At 44.8% G+C, this 21,485-nt stretch overlaps 1 protein-coding gene across 1 annotated transcript in view; it reads left to right on the top strand.

The window, feature by feature from the left end:
- MUC16 (mucin 16, cell surface associated) overlaps positions 1-21,485 on the top strand; it is an 81,303-nt gene that overhangs the window by 12,463 nt on the left and 47,355 nt on the right. Inside the window, 8 exon segments of the mRNA XM_033135468.1 lie at positions 6,732-6,856; positions 6,937-7,004; positions 9,022-9,194; positions 16,393-16,428; positions 16,643-16,708; positions 19,521-19,645; positions 19,930-19,997; positions 20,619-20,791. Of these exon segments, the coding sequence (XP_032991359.1) occupies positions 6,732-6,856; positions 6,937-7,004; positions 9,022-9,194; positions 16,393-16,428; positions 16,643-16,708; positions 19,521-19,645; positions 19,930-19,997; positions 20,619-20,791 (834 nt within the window).

The following is a 21,485-nucleotide window of genomic DNA, read 5'->3' as shown; positions in this document are numbered from 1 at the left end:
AATGGGATTGTTTTTTTTTAATTTCTCCTTCTGATGTTTTATTACTGGTATATACAAATGCAACTGATTTCTGAATATTAATTTTGTATCCTGCTACTTTACTAAATTCATCTATCAGCTCTAATAGCCTCTTGGTGGAGTCTTTAGGGTTCTCTATATACAGTATCATATCATCTGCATATAATGATAATTTTACTTCCTCCTTACCAATTTGGATGCCTTTTATTTCTTTTTCTTGTCTAATTGCTGTGGCTAGAACTTCCAGCACTATGTTGAATAGAAGCGGAGATAGTGGGCAACCTTGCCTTGTTCCTGATCTTAGGGAGAATGGTTTTAGCTTTTCCCCGTTGAGTATGATGTTAGCTGTGGGTTTGTCATATATGGCTTTTATTATGTTGAGATATGATCCCTCTATTCCCACTTTCTTAAGGGTTTTTATCATAAATGGCTGTTGGATTTTATCAAATGCTTTTTCTGCATCTATTGATATGATCATGTGATTTTAATTTTTCATTTTGTTAATGTGACATATCACATTAATTGATTTGTGGATGTTGAACCACCCTTGCATACCAGGGATGAATCCCACTTGATCATGGTGTATGATCTTTTTAATGTATTGCTGAATTCTGTTTGCTAATATTTTGTTGAGGATTTTTGCATCTACGTTCATTAGAGATATTGGCCTGTAGTTTTCTTTTTTTGTGGTGTCTTTGTCTGATTTTGGGGTCAGGGTGATAGTGGCCTCGTAAAAAGTGTTTGGGAGCCATCCCTTCTTCTGGATTTTTTAGAAGAGCTTGAGGAGAATAGGTGATAATTCTTTTTTGAACGTTTTGTAAAATTCACCTGTAAAGCCATCTGGTCCAGGGCTTTTGTTTTTTGGGAGATTCTTGATTACTGATTCAATTTCCCTGGTGGTAATCAGTCTATTCAGGTTTTCTGTTTCTTCTTGAGTTAGCCTTGGAAGGTTGTACGCCTCTAGAAAATTATCCATTTCTTCCAGATTGTCAAATTTGTTGGCATATAGTTGCTCATAGTAATTTCTTAAAATTTTTTGTATTTCTGCGGTGTCTGTTGTCACTTCTCCTCTTTCATTTCTGATTTTATTAATTTGGGTCCTCTCTCTCTTTCTTTTAATGAGTCTGGCTAAAGGTGTGTCGATTTTGTTTATCTTCTCTAAGAATCAACTCTTGGATTCATTGATCTTTTGTATTGTTTTTCTGGTTTCTATTTCATTTATTTCTGCTCTGATCTTTATTATCTCCTTCCTTGTGCTCCCTTTGGGCTTATTTTGCTGTTCTTTTTCCAGCTCCCTGAAGTGTGACGATAAACTGTTGATTAGTGATGTTTCTTGTTTCTTTAGGTAGGCCTGCAAAGCTATTAATTTCCCTCTTAGGACTGCTTTCGCGGCATCCCATAGATTTTGGGTCGTCGTGTTTTCATTTTCGTTTGTCTCGAGATATCTTTTGATTTCTTCCTTGATCTCCTGCTTGACCCATTCATTATTTAGTAATAAGTTATTCAACCTCCATGAATTGGTGTGTCTTCCAGTTTTTTTCCTGTAGTTTATTTCTAATTTCATAGCATTATGATCAGAGAAGACAATTGGTATGATTTCAATTTTCTTAAATTTATCAAGACTTGTTTTGTGGCCTAACATATGGTCTATCTTGGAAAATGTTCCATGTGCACTTGAGAAGAACGTGTATTTTGCAGCATTGGGGTGAAATGCTCTGAAAATATTGATTAAATCCAAGTGGTCCAATGTATCATTTAAGGCTGTTGTTTCCATATTGATTTTCTGTCTGGAAGACCTGTCCCTATTTGTCAGAGGTGTGTTGAAGTCCCCTACTATGATAGTGTTACTGTTGATCTCTGTCTTTATGTCAGTCAGTACCTGTTTTATATATTTCAGTGCTCCTATGTTGGGTGCATAGATGTTTACTAGGGTTATGTCCTCTTGTCGGATCGATCCCTTTATTATTATATAGTGCCCATCTTTATCTTTTAATATGTTCTTCATTTTAAAGTCTATTTTGTCAGATATAAGTATTGCAACTCCAGCTTTTTTCTCGTTTCCATTTGCATGAAATATCTTACTCCAACCATTCACTTTCAGCCTGTCTGTGTCTTTTGTTCTGAGGTGAGTCTCTTGTATACAGCATATACAAGGGTCTTGCTTTCTTATCCAGTCAGCCACCCTATGTCTCTTGATTGGAGCATTTAATCCGTTTACATTTAAAGTGATTATTGATAGGTACGTAGTTATTGCCATTTTTAAATTTGTAGTTAGATTGTTTTCATCTTTCTTCTATTTACAGAAGTCCTTTTAGTATTTCTTGCAATGCTGGCTTGGTGGTAATAAATTCCTTTAGTTTATTCTTTTCTGGGAAGCTCTTTATCTCTCCATCAACTTTAAATGATAGCCTTGCTGGTTAAAGCAATCTAGGTTGTAGGCCTATGTTTTCCATCACTTTGAGTATCTCCTGCCACTCCCTCCTGGCCTTCAATGTTTCTGTAGAAAAGTCATTTGATAGTCTTATGGGAGTTACCTTGTATGTAACCCTCTGTCTTTCTCTTGCTGCTTTTAGGATTCTCTCTTTGTCTTTAAGCTTTGCCATTTTAACTATAATGTGTCTTGGTGTGGACCTGTTTGGGTTTATCCTGGTTGGAACTCTCTGCACTTCCTGGGCTTGTATGTTGGTTTCCTTCATCAGGTTGGGGAAGTTTTCGGACATTATTACTTCAAATATGTTCTCAATCCCTTGTTTCCTCTCTTCACCTTCTGGTATTCCTATGATGCGCATGTTGTTGCGCTTGATGTTATCCCAGAGGTCTCTTAGGCCATCTTCATTGTTTTTTATTCTTTTTTCTTTTTGTTGTTCTGTTTGGGTGATCTCTGCTACCTTGTCTTCTAAGTCGCTGATTCGATCCTCTGCTTCATCTAACCTGCTGTTAATTCCTTCAAGTGAGTTCTTAATTTCGGTAATTGTGTTCTTTAGTTCTAACTGGTTGTTTGTTATGATTTCTACATCCTTCTTTATGTCTTCTCTAAGCTCCTTAAACATTCTTATCACCAGTGTTCTGAACTCTGTCTCTGAAAGGTTGGTTATCTCTGCTTCATTTGGTTCCAGTTGTGGAGGTTTCTTCTGTTCTTTTATTTCGGACGTGTATCTTTGTTTCCCCATTCTGGCTGACTCTCTGTGTTTGCTTTGATGTATTAGGTAGATCCCCTAGAGTTCTTAGTTCTTGCTAGGTTATCTTATGTAATATGTATCCTTTATATTTGACTTGCACTACTTCGTTCTTCTCCTCTGCGTGTGCTCCAAAGGTGACTCTTGTGTTGTGTATATTGTCCTGTTAAAGAAGATCTTTAATTGCTTTTTGCTTGTGAGTAGGTGGGGTTAACTCCTAGGCTGACTCGTTGTGAGACTTGGCTCTGCCCACTGCAGGGCGTTCTACTGCGTGAGGGTTGACCACTTAAATGTGGTTTGGCCTCTATGGGCTCTTGTGCTTGTAGAGAATTCCCTCTCGGTGTGTGACTTGTATGTCAAACCCGGTGGTACTCTGGTTTGGTCTGGAGTTGGCCTCTGGATATGTTGTATCTTGTGCCTCTTAAGCTGGGCCCTGGTAGGGCAATTTCAGAACAAAGCAAATCACCAAGCACAACAACAACAACAACAACAAAGAAAAAAATCAAATACATTCACATGTAAAAACACCCGATAACCCCCACTCGACACAGGTAAAGATATCAAAGATATAAAGACAAAACAAAACAAAGCAAAACAAAAAGCAGCGCCAGTCTTGGCTTAAGCCCACCAAGTAATATCCAGGTTGTCCTCTGCTGTACGAAAGAGCCCCCTGCTTATTGCGCAGGCAGAGCTGGTCACCTGGTGCCCAGAGTGACTTTGGGACTGTAGATTTAAATGTGTGGGCCTGAGGGGTCTGGATGATAGCTTTTACAAAGTCAGTGCAGTTTCTGTCCTTGCCTGCACATATGCACACTGAGAGTAGCACCACCAGCCCCTTGTCCAGTACTCCTGAGTCTTAGGGCACTTGCTCAGTGTGTGTGTGTGTATGGGGGGGTGCGGGCGGGAGATTTCTGAGCTGCTGAAAGCCCAGAGCTGCATCTGCCACTTACTGCTGATCCCTGGGAGTGTCTCGGCAGTTGCACTTGCCCCACCCTAGGCAGGCCAGAAAGGGTGGGGGCTGGGGATGGAGGGGTCTTCTCTCTCCCAGCCCATCCACGTGTCACCCTCTTCCCGCAGGCCAGAAAAGGTGGTGGCTGGGGGTGGAGGAGTCTCTTCTCTCCTAGCCCAGCCAAAATCACACTCTTCCCAGCCTCTTCCCTGGGTCAGGGCTACCTGTCAGTCTTCCCAGAGCCTGAGCACTACTACGGCTCCTCTGTAATCTGACACTACTCCTCAGTTCAGGGGCCAGTTTAAGTCTCTGGAAGGGTGGGGGTAGGATTGGAAGAATGGGGGGAGGGGCCCAGGTATGGAGTCTGTGTTCTTTGTCCGCCCTAGGGCCCACAGCCGCCCTCCCGGTGGGAGAGATCAGCCGTGGGACACAGGGAAAGAGCCCACCTCCTGGTCTCTGTGCTCTCCGTTCCACCCTGGGATCCCATGCCTGTCCGGAACTGCGGGTGACACCGCGGTTTTTGCCGCCGCCGGCCGGGACCCCGCCACGGGCCCACGCGTTTTCACTCCGCTCCCTTCCTTCCTTCCCCTGCTCGCCCAATTAGCGCACCTTCAAGTAATCCTTCCACGAGTCTCTTAGCTGTTCTGTGTGATGAGCAAAGAGTTATTTGATGGGTTATAGTTCCCGTTTGTAATAAGATCCGGAGGAGAACTCAGAAAGTGCGCCCCGCTGCTGCCATTCCTATGACGTCATCCTATCTATTTTATTCTTTTTTAGTTTCCTTTTTTCTGCTGAGAATGTCTAACTTTACATTTATTTCAAGTGTGTTTACTTTTACCTCATGGAGCATAGTTGTAATAGCTGCTTTAAACTGTGCTTGCTAATTCCAACATCTGGGTAATCTTGGAGTTTGCATCTGTTAATTGTCTTTCCTTTGAGGATTAGATACATTTTTTTTCTGGTTCTTTGTAGGTCAAGTAATTGTGGAAAGTATCCTAGACATTGCGAGTTATGCTTGTGCATACTCTGGGGCCAGTTATGCTTTTGGGAGTGTTATTCTTATGTTTGTTTGTTTGAGCAAGTAATAAGCTCTCTCCTTTGGCCCACAGCAACCTCATTTTCTAGTTCGATTTTGTCAGATATATGGCGTTTCTACCATAACTTCATCTACCTATGCCCTCATTCCCTCATATACAGCTCCATGACTGGAACCTACATTTAATAATCCTATTAGAGAAAATAGTAAAAAGAGAGTAAAACTCTGTTTTTATTTTTTATGTATATTATGGGTTTACATTTTTTATTTGTGGGAAAATACATATTTACCACTTTTAAATGTACAGCTCAAGAGTGTTAAGTATATTCACAATGTTTTGCAATCAATCTCCAGGAATTTTTAATCTTGCAAAACTGAAACTCTATACACATTAAAAAATAATATCCATTTCCTTTTCTCCCCAGCCCCTGGCAACCCTCATTCTACTTTCTGTCTCTATGAATTTGACTCCTTTAGGGACCTCATATAATACTGTATGTGGAATCATACAGAATTTGTCCTTTTGTGTCTCAATGTTCATCCATATTTTAGCATGTGTCCGAATTTTCTTCCTTTTCAGGGCTAAATAATATTCCATTGTATGAATATAACACATTGTGTTCATCCACTCATCTGTCAATGGACACTTGGTTTGCTTCCACCTTTTGGTGATTGTAAATTATGCTGCTATGAATGTGGACATACACATAGAATGATATTTATTTTGGAGCCATAAAGGCATCATAGCTGTGCTATTTCTTTGTGGGACTTGGGTAAAATTTACTTTCTCTGAGCCTCAGTTTCCCCATATGTGAAATGGAACTGGTAATACTTACCTCTCAGGCTTGTGGTGAGGGTGAGCTAAATGCTGTAGGTAATATGCTCAGTACAAAGGCTAGCACACAGGTGGTGCTCCACAAATGAGATTTGGAGAGGATACAGTCACCCAGCTCAGACCTCTGGCCTTCTGATTCTTCATACTCTAGTACCTAGGTGACCCTCCAGTTTTTTTCATACTAGAGCACTTTTGAGAAAGGGAGGATGAATTAATATTTACATGAGGGTTACATGACTTTCCAGGGAAATACCAGGATATGTGGTCACTGCATCTAAAATCCATTCTGCAAAGATGGTAAATGAAGCTGAGGAAGTGGTCACTCTCATGGGAGGAACAGCCTTGAGCACTCAGCAGTTACACCTTCTCTCATGGTGAAGGCGGAAGACTATGGGAGAGCTCTGTCCCAGAGGGTAGCAGAGTGACTTTGCTTCTCTTCCACTAAAATGCTTCTCTTCCACTAAAATGTCTACTCATCTTTAGACACTGCTTATCTTTAGACACATTAGCCTGAAAAGAGTTGAGGTTCTTTTTCCAGCTAGAATCATCCATCCAATATGGATGTCCCTCCCCCTTTTTAAGTCTGGCTGGATGCAGAGGTGACACAGGTGAGGCATCTTTGACCTGACTAGTTGAGGTGACAACCCTGGATCTGCTGCTTACCGCCATCCTAGCCAGAGAGCATCATGAACCCCTCTCTTTTTCTCCCTGCTGCAGGCGTGAGCCCTTCTCTAGTCCGCTTCACCCTCAACTTCACCATAACCAGCCTGCGCTACATTGAGGGCATGGGGAACCCGGGATCTGAGATATTCAACACTGTAGAGAGAAACTTGACTCACCTGGTGAGAGCCCCTCCAGTGCCTACTTTTGTGCTGCCTCGCTCCTTAGCCTGCCTGCTCACCTCCCTCTCCTTCATCCCCAGCTCAAACCCTTGTTCCAGAACAGCAGTATTGGGCCCCTCTATTCCGGCTGCAGCTTGGCATTGCTAAGGTAAGAACTTCATGGGAGGCAATGGAAGGAGGGGCTGACCATGAGCTGGACCCCAACATCCTGCACCCACTATCCCAAGGACAGCTGGCCACAAGCTTCCCCTCTGTCTCCCCCTGTTTCCCTGATCAGAAAACTCATAGTCTTTCCTTCCCAGGAGATAAGACTGAACTTTTCAGAAAACTCTTTCTTCTGGAACGTATCGAGAAATCCATCTGTCGATCATGTTGGTTTCATCACAGAAGAGCAGTAGTTTTCAACCCAGAGTGATTTCTCTCCCAGGGGATATTTGGCAATGTCTGGAGACATTTTTTGGTTGCCACAATTCAGGGGTGGGGGTTGCTACTGGCCATTAGTGAATGAGGCCAGAGATGCTGCTAAATATCCTACAAGGCACAGGACAGTCTCCCAGGGCCAAGAAGTATCTGATCCGAAATGTCCATGGTACCAATGTTGAGAGACCTTGCTCCAGAGGATGTATAATTCTGCTTTTGTCACATTTGGGCTACTAATGGGCCTGTCTGTAACACCTGGCAAGCCCTCCCTTTTCCTACTACCCCCAGCAATGACGAAATCCTGACCAATCAGAGGTGGACTTGGGATGCCTGCCCATCCCCAGAAGAATTATTGAGTAATAAAGCACAGGTGTTATACAATTTCATTTGGAGTCTGACACACCTATGTTCAAATCCCAGCTTTCCTATTTCAAGGCTGTGTGACTCTTAACATCTCTGTGCCCCAGCTGCCTTATCTATTAATTGACGTGTCTCGGTTTACTTTTCTGCATAACAAATTTAGCCCACGGTTCTGCTGGATGACAATCTGGACTAGATTCTGCTGGGTGATTCTCCTGCCTGGGCTGGCTCAGCTGATTTCAAATGCGGCTCATTCATGTCTGCAGTCAGCGTCTGGCTGGGTCATCTCAGTTCTCCCCATTCTCTCATTCTCCAGCAGACTACCGTAGCTTGAGCTCATTCACATGCTCAGAGTTCCAAGAGCAGCAAGAAATGACAAGCCCTACTGAACACATGCTTTTCAAGCCTCTGCTTGCCTCTCATTTGCTAGTCATGTGACCAAGCCCAGATGCAAGAGATGGGGAAACATACTCCACTTCCAACTAAAGGGAATAGCCTGTGGCCATTTGTGTGAGCACAGAAGGGATTAAAATGAAATGTGCTTAGTCAAGGACTTAACATACAGAGAACATGCGGTAAATTATCCACGACCTTTCCTAGACCCAGGTACTGAGAACAACTCCAGCATGTGAGAACCCCCATCTGTGCACTTGGGTTACCTTACCCCTGTGTGATATCTCCCAATCACTGACCTTTTGTCTGAGGATGGGATGCCCACAGCTCCAAAGATACTCACCATTGCCCTTCAGTCATGATGCTATCGTCTTGCCCTTTCAACTGGCCCTGAGCATTTTCTGCCTCTGGGATACCACACAGCCCCCTTCCCTCCCCCCAGCCTAGGCTGGCTGCTTGGCCTCAGTGTTGCCTTCAGAAAGCTCAATCATTGCAAAGTCCATTCATACCAAGAACATTGGCCCTTTCAATACGGAACAAAAACGGCTACCTTTTATTGAGCACTTACTAGCACCAAATGCTGTGGGGTCTATACACTATGACCTCATTTGACAGATGAAAACAATGAACCACAGAGAAGTTGAGAAACTTACCAAGAGTCACCCAGCAATTAAGTAGCAGAGCTGGAATTTAAGCCATGTGACATTGCCTTTTTTCCCCTTGTCCAATTCCCTGTTGCTGTCCTTCCCCCACCCTCCGTCATGCTTTTCTTGTTAGGGTATGTGTTGCCTTGTTATGCTTGTCTATTTAAAGTTTAGCACAAACATCAACATTTTCAGGGACTATATCCTCTCTGTTCAGGGACCTTGGCTGTCCTGTTCATTTCCAACCTTCCGCCAGCATCGAGGCCACTGCAGGCTGTTCTCCGCCTGCTTCTCTGGGCCCCTACCTGGAGTCCCCCTGTCCTCATCCCTGTGTACCTCTCTGCCCAGGCCTGAGAAAAATGGAGCAACCACAGGAATTGATACTGTCTGCACATACTATCCTGACCGCGTGGGTGCTAAACTGGACAGAGAGCAGCTGTACTGGGAGCTAAGCCATGGCACCCGCGGTGTCACCAAGCTGGGCTCCTTCACCCTGGACAAGGAAAGCCTCTACGTCAATGGTGAGTGTCCTTTTTGTAACTACAAGTTGAAGCTGAGAATCTCCCCCCAGAGTGGATGTGGATTCTCCAGTTGGCCACAGGACCCATCCTGTGTATGGTCTTCTGCCCGAGCAATCTCCCTTGGTTACTCAAGGACACCACGGACCCTCCAGTTTGCAAATTCTTCTTTTCCCTTGGCATCTCTGCATTCCATGGAAGTTATTTTTACCCTTGTCTGAGGCACAAAAGCCTTTCTCCAGATGGATGAATGACGCTATCCCTCTGGCTGAAGGTAATGGGGATTCAAGAGTCTGCCTCTTCATCCATTTCCCTGCCAATATCTCAAAATCTCCTCTAGACCCTGAGAAGCACTGAATTCACAAACCCATGTCCCAGAAATGCTGATGTAGTTACCTTTCTAAATAAATGGCAAGCCCATGAAGACAGGGGCTGGGTCTCCTGTTTCTCAGCCCTTTCAGAACAAGATATAGTTGCCCCTGAATCATAACCGTTGAACTGTGTAGACCTGCAGTCTCAGTTGGGGGTAGGGGCTTGTGGTCCTTGGCCTGTATATTGTGTGGCGAGCCAGCTGCCACAGATCGAACAGTACCTGAATGGGGGAGTGGGAATGAAAAAAGACACTCACACAAATGATGATGCGGCCGGTCTTCAGTGATCCTGAAGCCTCGAGTTTACTTTCCTTCACCAATTTATACCATCTGTGTACGTGCAGCTTAACAATCACGAGTGTGCAATACCTCATTGAGAGTAAATTTTTAACTTCTACATAGAAACTACAAAATCACTGAAACTTCCCCAAAGTCATTGTCTCATGACAAAGCCCACCAATTACCCTGATAATCATCAGTCCTCTGTGTCCGGGAACCGGCCACTCCCACCTCATTCCTCCAGGTGCAGGCAGAGACAATGCCTTAGGAGCTGAAACAGGTTAATCATAAACTGAGCCAGTCTGCAAGGCTTCAGAATAACAAGAAATCATGGCTCCCCACATCTCCCCCTTTTTTATTTTATAGAAGCAAAATCCATATTACAGGAGAAACAAGGCGACGGTGACTGTCTTAGGCATCCCGGGACTGTCTCATCAACTAACCCGTCTTTGGAACCTGTATTTTTTAATACAAGCCCTGTCTTAGGTGTTGAAGGACTCCCCAGGATTTACCCGTCTTTGGCTAACCCGTCCCAATACACACAAGGGGGAGAGAGAGACTCAAGGCCTTGTCTTAAGTTTAAGCTGATGGATGTCAGCTCGCAAGTCTAACATCCTGCTGATGAAACATTTAATGAGGATGGGGAGTAGGCACAGAACCAAACAGACACAGATGTCCAATGTAAGAAAAATCATAACAGAATGGATAATATGAGGCATAGATGGCATAGCATTCCTAAGAACACCAATAAACTCAGAAGCAGCCTGGGCTGCATCAAATTCCAAGGGTTCAGCTTCTCTCATATTTTGAATTTCATCATGAAGCTGAAACATATCTAAAGACACATTAGCATCATGCCAAATTCCTTGAAGATGTAAACGAACCCGATTCCAATCATATTGACTATTATTATACCTTTTAGAAGTAACACATATCTAATGATATTCTGAATGACATTCTAAATAAGATTTAACTTTTATACTCTGAATCACATCTCCCATATACTGAACCGTATCATAGAGGGCATTTACCTTTTGTTCTAATTTCTCATTAATAGCTTCTTGGGTCCCTAAAGCCAAAGTAACATTTTTTGAAAGAGTATTAACATAATGAGCATTTTGAATAGTCTGAGAAAGGGCCACCGCTGCTGTAGCAGCAGTTGCAATAATAGTAACCAAAGCCATAATTCCTGTAATTAGAAGTCCAATGAACCGTTTCTGTCTACTCAAAGCATACTTAATTTTTTTTAAAATCTGTAAACTTCTTTCAGCATACCAAGGTTCAGAGATATTAACAGGAAGCATAACAAAAGATGGTTGTTTAAGTATCATAACATGAGTTCCTAACGGTACCCAAGAAATACAATTTGCTAAAGAACAATTACTACAGGAAACATTAAATTGATTTCCTACAAAATGTACATTAATATTTCCAATCAAAAGTGCATATGGGGAAGGAACACAAGCAGATACATTAACAGACTTAACGACAGTGGTCCAATCTCTAGTCCCATCTTGTAAATCAGTCACCTAGCATGTTGAGACGAATAGTCCATCCAACTAAAGAATTATTAAGGTGCATGGTAACAGGAGAACTGCGCAAGCACCCAGAAACTGACTTATTTTTTGCAATACAAATAGGCAAACCTATTCCTATACCATTATAAGTAAAATTCTTTTCCAAATGTTGTTTTAAGTGTCCATCAGAAGGCAATCCTAGGGCGTGAGTATCATTGACATAGACTGGAATCTCAGGACCTTCCCATACAGCAGGGTGGAGGATTGGTGGATCAGGTACATAGGCCCAATGTACATTGATGCTGAGGGTCATCAATGTCATCAGCAGGTAGAGGGTCCACATGTCGCACCAATTGTTCTGGCAGCAACCGAGGGCCTTCTGCATCCTGTGGAAAAACACAAACATGTCCTCGGCCCCATATGAGGACTGGATCTGGGCCTTGCCAAGAGCTTGTAAGTGGGTCTTTCCATTTGACCAAAGCCTGAGTGGCAGTAGAAGGATGCCAAAAGCGCTCTGCAGCACTCTTACCATGGGCATCCAAGGTCAAAAAATTTTGAATAAAGAGAGAATGAGACAGGTAATTATGGGGCGTCAGGGGATATAACTCCCCCTATTTTATTTTTTGTAAATTGACTTTTAATGTGCCATGAGTGCGTTCAACAATCCCTTGCCCTTGGGGATTGTAAGGAATGCCAGTAACATGATTGATCGAGAATTGCTGGCAAAATAAAGAGAATTTTTTGCTGGTATAACCTGAGCCATTATCTGTTTTAAGTTTTTTAGGTGTTCCAATCATGGCAAACGCAGCAAGACAATGTCTAATAACATGAGATGTGGCCTCTCCAATTTGAGCGGTAGCCACGACAAAGCCAGAAAATGTGTCTATGGAGACATGAACATGTTTTAATTTTCCAAATTTAGGTATATGAGTTACATCCATTTGCCATAAATCATTAGGACGCAGGCCTCGAGGGTTGACTCCATAATGAGGCACAGGCTGTAAATGTGAACAATCTGGACATTGTTTTACTATCTGGCGTGCTGCCTCTCTGGCTATATTATATTGTAGTCTTAAGCTCTGGCTGTTTTGATGGTGGAGGCTATGAGCCTTTTGTGCCTTTTCTATTTGAGTCAAGGCAATGAGCTTTGTGGCAGAATCTGCAGTTTGATTACCTGTGGCTAAAGGGCCTGGAAGATTAGAGTGAGCTCTAATATGGCCAATATAAAATTTTTCACAACGCAGCTGAATGGCTTGTTGTATCTAAAGAAACAGATCCTGAATAACAGGATTACTGGTGGTAATAAAAGGTACCGTTTCTAAATTTTTGACGGCACGAACCACATAATGGCTGTCGAGAATAAATTAAAAGACTGGGAAGCAAAATCAAGCAATACCATATGAACTGCTCGAAGCTCAACAATTTGAGCTGAGGCTGGAGGTGTCTGCACTCTCTTGGTGACTTTTTTATTGAGTGCATAGACAGCTACACCATTGCTAGATCCATCAGTAAAAACATTAGGTACAGCAGGAAGAGGAGCATGTGACACAATTGAAGGAAAAATTGGATCATGATGTTGAAAAAATTGAAGCAATTTATGCTTAGGATAATGATTATCCAAAGTCCCCGCAAAATGAGCCAAGGCGATAGGAAAACTGTTTGTAAACTGCATCAGGCCTTGAATCTGCGTCTTTGTAAAAGGGATAACAATAGAATCCGGCTCCTTCCCATAATATTTTCGAGCTTTCAAGCGGCTCTGCTGAATTAAACTGGCCACAAATTTATAATAAGGAGTAAGATTCTTTTGAGCAGCCACATGGAGGTGTATCCATCTAAGTGGCCCTTCTTGCCATAACACCGCCGTGGGCGTGTGTTTGGTATCTAAAATATACACATATAGAGGTTTAGAATAATCTAAAAAGGAAACATGCTGTTGCTGAATGGCTTTTTCAACCTTAGAGAGAGCCTTTCGTGCAGGCTCAGTAAGAGACCTGCGGGAGGTCGGATCAGAATCTCCTTTTAAAATTTCAAACAGTGGTTTAAGATCTCCAGTAGTTAATCCCAAAGAAGGGCGCAGCCAATTAATATCTCCCAACAACTTTTGAAAATCATTAAGAGATTTAAGATGATCTTTTCTAAGCTCTATTTTTTGTGGAGTGAAATACTGAGCAAACAACTGAAATCCCAAGTAAGAATAAGGCTCACTTCTCTGTACTTTCTCGGGTGCAATAATAAGACCCGAGATTAGAAGATTCTTTTGCATATTTGCAAAGCAAGCTAACAATATCCCTTCTTTCTTACAAGCCAATAAAATGTCATCCATATAATGAATAATGTACACAGAAGGAAACTGTTTTCTGGTATTATCAATTGCTTCACTAACAAACTTCTGACACAAGTTGGGGCTATTTGTCATGTCTTGGGGAAGGACTCGCCACTGATATCTTTTCATAGTTTTATTTACTTTTCTCAAATCTTGTAATAATCTCCATTTCCCTGATTTTTTCTTAATTACAAAAATGGGCGAATTTCAGGGTGAAGTAGATTTAATTATATGGCCTTTATCAAGCTGCTCCTGTACTAAAAGGTTAACAGGGAGGCCGGGAATCGAACCCGGGCCTCCCACATGGCAGGCAAGAATTCTACCGCTGAACCACCAATGCTTCACTAGACAGGGCATCTAAAATTGCCATGGTAAAAAGGGCAATAGGACCGTACTGTGTGCAAGCCTTCTTTTAATTTCTTTACTTGTTTTCGTTGAAAAGGCCTCCATTCTCTAAACACATTTTCTGTCTGGTCAAGCCTGTCAAAGACAGGATATACTCCAAATTGATCCGTGGATTTTCCCTGCTTGTGAGCCTCTTCACAAGCCATTTGAAGAGGGGAGCGCACAACAGAATCTGACCCTGGCTTAACATATCCTGGCGGGGGGGGGGGGTCTTTACCCCGAGGATCCCACTGATCTCTTAAAGAAATCTGGGGATCCAGAGGACAATTTTCTTTACCCACAGCAACTTTGAGCTCGACCAACTGTCCCTGAATCATCTTTATCTGGTCTGTAAGTGTAAATATAGGATCTACAAGCCGCCTGCTTTCTTGAGCCGCAGCCATTATGGGAGGATATTTCTCCCTGTCATATTTAACTGCAGCCTCTTCTAAATCTTTCTGATCTTGAGGATCTAAATCTTTCCAGTGCTCATCTAGAGGTTCCTGACAAACAGGCTCTTTATTATGTTTAGCAAGTCCCTCTGCATATCTGACTCTCTCCCCCTCCTCTTTCTCCTCCGGAGAGGCGGCAGATGGAAGAGTTTTCTCGGCATAATCAGCCCCCTCCCTCTTTCCCAGCTCTTCCAGTGAAGCGGCGAATGGAAGGATTTCTTCATTCCCTGCCTGTTTTACTTTTTCTAGCTTACAGCCTTCCCTTTTAAGATCTAAGCAATCTCTGAGCAGAGTCCACAATCCAAATGTTTCTACAGGGACCCACTGAGGTCCTTGGACAGTATAATAGCCTTTTAATCGTTCTCCAACCTTTTCCCAAGTCTCCAGGCTGACGGTACCTGTGGGGAGCCATAATTTCTTGTTATTCTGAAGCCTTGCAGACTGGCTCAGTTTATGATTAACTTGTTTCAGCTCCTAAGGCATTATCTCTGCCTGCACCTGGAGGGTGCTTACAAGCTGCTGAGGAATGAGGTGGGAGTGACCGGTTCCCGGACACAGAGGACTGATGATTATCAGGGTAATTGGTGGGCTTTGTCATGAGATAATGACTTTGGGGAAGTTTCAAGGATTTTGTGGTTTATATGTAAAAGTCAAAAATTTACTCTTAACGAGATAATGCACACTCGTGATTGTTCAGTTGCACGTACACAGATGGTATAAATTGGTGAAGGAAAGTAAACTCGGTGCTTCAGCATCACTGAAGACCGGCCGCATCATCATTTGTGTGAGTGTCTTTTTTCATTCCCACTCCCCCATTCGGGTACTGTTCGATTTGTGGCGGCTGGCTCGCCACAGGTACCTTCATCTGGGAACCAAGGGCAAACTTCCTTTACAAATTCTAAAAATTTACCTAATTGCTCTCTGCTCACCCTGCTGCCACGGGCGGCAAGTAATTTTTTAAGTCCTCTAACATACAGGTCCTTGCTGCTAGCGTGACCCATTTCTCTTCCCTGACTCGGCCCTTCAATCAACAAGGAAAACAATCAGATGCCCGTCTGGCCGTGCCCCTTATGGGACCAAATCTGTCTTAGCTAAGGCGTTTCGGTATAGAACCCCGAACTGGTGGACAGAAGTCCAATCGCTGTTATGCCGTATGACAGAACCGGAACCGCAGATTAGGGCCCAAACAAGCTCCGTAACACGAAGTCGTGGAGCTACCATTCACTCACACATTCATTCGTCCGAGGGGACAGTGCCTTACTCACCGCGCATCCATGAAATAAGCTCCACTACGAGCCGGGCCCTAACCACGCAGTGTTCCTCACTATTACCCCCGTATTCAAGTCCCTGTTCGGGCGCCAAGTGTGGCGAGCCAGCCGCCACAAATCGAACAGTACCCGAATGGGGGAGTGGGAATGAAAAAAGACACTCACACAAATGATGACGCGGCCGGTCTTCAGTGATCCTGAAGCCTCGAGTTTACTGTCCTTCACCAATTTATACCACCTGTGTACGTGCAGCTTAACAATCACGAGTGTGCATTACCTCATTGAGAGTAAATTTTTAACTTCTACATAGAAACCACAAAATCACTGAAACTTCCCCAAAGTCATTGTCTCATGACAAAGTCCACCAATTACCCTGATAATCATCAGTTCTCTGTGTCCGGGAACAGGCCACTCCCACCTCATTCCTCAGCAGCTTATAAGCACCCTCCTGGTGCAGGCAGAGACAATGCCTTAGGAGCTGAAACAGGTTAATCATAAACTGAGCCAGTCTGCAAGGCTTCAGAATAACAAGAAATCATGGCTCCCCACAATATTGGACATCTTTCCCCTGCTGGCGTCCTAGTCCTGTTTCCTTTTCTCATTTTAGGTTATACCCACCAGACCTCAGCCTCCACCCCCAGTGGTAAGTACTCAGGGCGCCGACGATCCCGGGCTCTGGGTCCCTTGTCACAGCGATTGATTTCCTAACCCAGGGCCTTGGCAGGAGGGGAAACCGGAGGACCTGGTTGTCTCACTCACCTCCTCTGCATCAAAGGCTTGGGCTGGGCAGGAAAGATGCACAGAGTCATCCATGCCAGTCAGGGTCCTCATTCTTACTCCAGACCATTTCTCTTCAGCTACTGTGACCTCCATACCCTTCCCAGGGACCTCGGTGCTGCCAGCCCACTTCTCAATCTCCACAGGTAGGTGACTTCTCTTTCCAGCTCCTTCCAGGAAGCCTCAAAGCTCGGACCTGAGAATTTCAGAGCAAAACTGCTGTTTAGGGAAGGTGGTGCTGCCATGGGCACCCTCTGCCTGCTCTGAACTCCTCAGGAGCAGAGAACATGACCTCATCTCTCCAGCATCGTCTACCATGAACAATTCACTTACCCTCTCAGTGGGACATCCTTCCCCGGCTGATGTCCTAGTCCTATTTCCTTTCCGTATTTCAGGTTATACCCATCAGACCTCAGCCTTCACCCACAGCGGTGTGTACTCAGGGCCCCGATGAGGCCCTTCTCACCTGTCAAGTGGGAATAATAATACTTCACAAGGTCATTGTGAAGGTTAAATGAAAATCTATGGAACAACACCTCGCACTGGAATTACCAGGGAACTTGGTCCAACAAATATTTATTGGGCATGGGTTCTATGCTAGGCAGAGGGGACAAGAAGTTAAGACAGGTGTGGTTCCTCCCCTCCCCTCACCCGGTTTACAGAGTATCGAGAGATTTACAATTCGTAATAATCACGAGAGGCAACCATGTCGTTCAGCACTTACCACATGCCAGGCGCTGTGCTATTCTTTTCCTTCTAACGTTTTGTTTTGAAACAAACATAGATTGATGGCTTGGCCATGCGTGCTGGATAGTTTGGACCTCATGGTTTCTTCGTCATCTTGGACTGACTTCACTTTCAGGGCCTTTTTCCCTGAAGTGAGGGTGCTGATGGGGAATCCCGACAGCCTCTGCCCCATGAAAACCCCTCCACTGCTCCCGACCCATGTCAGGCTCCCCACCTCTCCCTTAATCACTTCCCTTGCCTCCCTCCCTCTTGCCACAGGTTTTACCCATTGGAGCTCCACACTCATCCCCAGCAGTGAGTATACTGTTGGTGTCCCAGTGCCCCCCACGCTAGGCAGAGAAGGAGCTGACCCCCTCATGCCTGTTATGTCTTCTCCCAGAGGCAAAGAGCTCCTGGGGGGACACAAGTTATTTACTCCCCCCTCTGCCCCAGTTCCAGAGGGAACCAGCTCAAACCCCACATGCAACAAGCCCAGTAAATGGTATCTCTTGCTGGCATTTCTGCCATGTGAGTGCCTGTCTGCTTTCACTGACGAGGGCTTTCCCTTAGCTCCTGAGACCTCCACAGTGGACCTAGGCAACTCTGGGACTCCATCTTCCTTCTCTAGCCCCTTCCTTCTCTAGGTACTTCTCTAAGTACCAGTCAATGACACATCGATTAGAGAGTGCCTGATGAGTGTAAACGTCACTGACAGTGTTTACTCAAATAAAGATGGAAAGTCATAGGAAATCTAGTGATAATGAGTCAATCAACAACCTTTATTGGGCACCTACCTATGCCAGGCCCTGGGGATACAGCATGGAACATGAAACAAAACAAGGATCTCTGCCCTCATAGAAGATTTTTTTATGTGTGTGATATTGATGATGATGACGATGATGGTAATGATGGTGGTGATGATGATTATGATGGTGGTGGTAGTGATGATGGGGATGGTGATGATGAGATGGTGGTGATGATTATGATGGTGATAGTGACGATGGTGGTGATAATGATAGTGATGGTGACAGTGATGATGGTGGTGATGATAATGATGGTGATGGTGGTGATAATGATGGTGATGGTGACAGTGATGATGGTGGTGATGATGAGATGGTGGTGGTGATTATGATGGTGATGGTGACAATGATGGTGGTGATAATGATGGTGATGGTGACAGTGATGGTGGTGATAATGATGGTGATGGTGACAGTGATGATGGTGGTGATGATGAGATGGTGCTGATGATTATGATGGTGATGGTGACAATGATGGTGATGATGGTGGTGATCACCAAGATAACAGATAGCATCTGACATTACTGAGTACTGAATATGTACCAAGCACTGTGCTCAGCATCTAACTAGTAGTATTTAATATACTTAAAAAAACCTTTTTATCAATATAGGCAAAGAAGGCATGGAAACCTTTTATTCATCACTCACTTTAAATCCTGTTGCTTATTTTGTAAAATAAATATATTGCACAGTCTTGCATTTTCTTTATATTTGAATATTGTTTATTTCTGTTGACCTCAATATTAAGTAAATCTGCTGTATGGAGCAACTGTGTCTCATTCCTCTGTGCTCCTGAGTGTCTCCTGCAGTGCCTTGCACGTGATAGGTCTGTAGAAATCATGTGGATTCTTCCAGGAGAGAAAGGAATGAAGTATGATATCTTGTAATGTGTGGAAACATTCATTTCTTTCCCTGGTTCTAATCTTGAATGATTCTGTCAGATTCTATCCAGTACAAATTTGTGGCATCTGTGTCACTACTCCCCAAGTGAAGTACCTGACATAAATTCTATTTTCCTAAGAAATATATATGCCCAGTGGCGTTATGATGCCTCATGCATAGCTGGTGCTCAATGAATATTCACTCAATGAACGAACAAATGAGTGAATGAATAATGCACTAAAATTGTAACCAGGAGCCTGAGGCATGAGTCTGGTCACATAACTGGGCCAATACAGGATAAGTCTTGGGGTCACATTAGGTACCTCCCAATCAGAGCTCCTGGGAGAAGAACCAATTTCGGATACCAAGCGCTGTTGGGTATGATTTCCGTGGAGGACCCTGCCTGCTTTGGATCAAGAACCAAGTTAGGTGGAGCCCTCTAGTGGAGAAAATCAGAGCGCATATGTGTGAGGGCTCAGGGAGGCTGCAGGCGGGACTGGACTGTGTCCTTAAGGACTTAGGACAGGTCCTCTCATCTGCCTTTCTGTTGCAGCCACAAGCCCCACCCTCTTGCCATTCACTCTCAACTTCACCATCACTAACTTGCACTATGAGGAGGACATGGGTCACCTTGGTTCCTGGAAGTTCAACACTATCGAGAGATTTCTGCAGGGCCTGGTGAGAGCCTCGCCCACTTCACTCCTGCCCCGCCTACTGAGGCTTACCCACCTAATCCCTGCCGCACCCATGGAAGCAGACCCTGGCCCACCTCACTCTTGCCCCAACCAGTAATGCAGGCCCCGCCCACCTCATTTACGCCACGCCTGTGGAAGCGGTCTCTACCCACCGCATCTGTCTCTACAGTGCAAGCCCCGCCCACTAACGCTAGCCCCACCGACCTCACTTCTGCCCTGTCCCTAACACCTTATCCATTTACTAACTTCCCTCTCCCTCCTCTACAGCTCAGGCCCTTGTTCAAGAACAGCAGTGTGGGCCCCCTCTACTCGGGCTGCAGACTGACCCTCCTCAGGTGAGACCTTGGACTGGCCAGCCAGGGCTGCCTCAGGTGCACCCAGACCTGAGGAGTTTGGTATGGTTCCTTCCTGCCCTTCCTGTCCAAGTCCCCAGCAGAGGTGGAATTCAGGAGGCGCTGGCTCCACGGTCAATGCCTCTTCTGATTGTAAGCTCCCCGACTGTCCCCAGATTCTGCAGAGCCCATCGGCAGTGTGGGCCCCTAGCCTGGTCATCCTTCTGAATTCCCTCCTCCCTCCCTTTGACCAATGAGGGCATTTCCTTTAGGTTTTCAATTCTGTCCCCGGGGTTTCTCTCAAGACAAATGTATCTTTCCCACTTGCTTTAATTCCAAATTCCAGCTCTACACATGTCTCAAGTGTGAGCTCTCCTGTCCCCATGCCTTGAGGATGCAGGCTTCTGCCGGGCACTTTAATAATAGTTCTCTCATCCACTGATCTGCTCATAGTCCCAGGCTGCTCAGAAGTTGGAGGTCTCAGAGGCTCTAAGTCTGACTTCTCACAACTCACCAGCCTCCCCGTTTCCTCTGGCCCCTTCCTTTCCTGCCCCACGGGGATCTCATGGGCCCTCCCTAGACACTCACTTCATTTATTGTCGTCCCCTCACCCACGCTCCCCAGGCCCAAGAAGAATGGGACAGCCACTGCAGTGGATGTCGTCTGCACCTACCACCCTGACCCTCTGGGCCCAGGGCTGGACGGGGAGTGGCTGTACTGGGAGCTGAGCCAGATGACCAATGGCATCAGCCAGCTGGGCCCCTACACCCTGGACCAGGACAGTCTCTATGTCAATGGTAAGAAGTTGCCTTTTTTTTTTTTTTTTTGGCATCTCATCAGGTCCCACATTCTTCCTCTCCATTCCTCCCTTTTCCTCATCCCTCTCCCTCCTCACCTTATCTTTCTCTCCCTGTGCATGTTACACCCACCAGACACTGGCCACCACCCCCAGCAGTGAGTATTCTGAGGCTTCAGAAACCTCCACAGTCGTGTAAGTCCCAGCCCTTAGGAATGGAAGAGGCCAGGTGCCCACTGCCTCCACTCTCCAACCCTACTCCCTCTGCAGCCTCTGATGAACAGGGACCAATACCCAAGAAATCCCAAGGCATGGCCACTCCCTCCCTGGTATCTCCCAGGTGATGTGACGCTTCCCTACGCTAAGCTCATGGGTCTTTTTCCTCCAGAGTCTATCGTGGTCACTGTTTCTGCAGTGATTCTGACTCCTCTCTCCAGCCCCACAGGTAGGCATTCTTGTCTCTGAAGATGCTCCTAGTGACTCGTTGGATTCTAATCACAGAATGTAGAGGAGGGGTAGCATAGGTAGCATCATTCAGAGGAGACCAAGGCTGCCTTCTGCATATATGACAGGGCCTACCCAGGTCCCTGCCAATTTTTTGAATACCAGTCCCCCACCTCAGAGTCCTAAGCCCCTCTCTGTAACCTGTTTATGAAACCTATTGGTAGCCCTTGACTTCTAAATCACCCCACAAA

This window comes from Rhinolophus ferrumequinum, chromosome 18 (assembly GCF_004115265.2).
Source record: "Rhinolophus ferrumequinum isolate MPI-CBG mRhiFer1 chromosome 18, mRhiFer1_v1.p, whole genome shotgun sequence".
Taxonomy (NCBI): domain Eukaryota; kingdom Metazoa; phylum Chordata; class Mammalia; order Chiroptera; family Rhinolophidae; genus Rhinolophus; species Rhinolophus ferrumequinum.
This window is presented reverse-complemented; position numbering and strand designations above follow the sequence as displayed.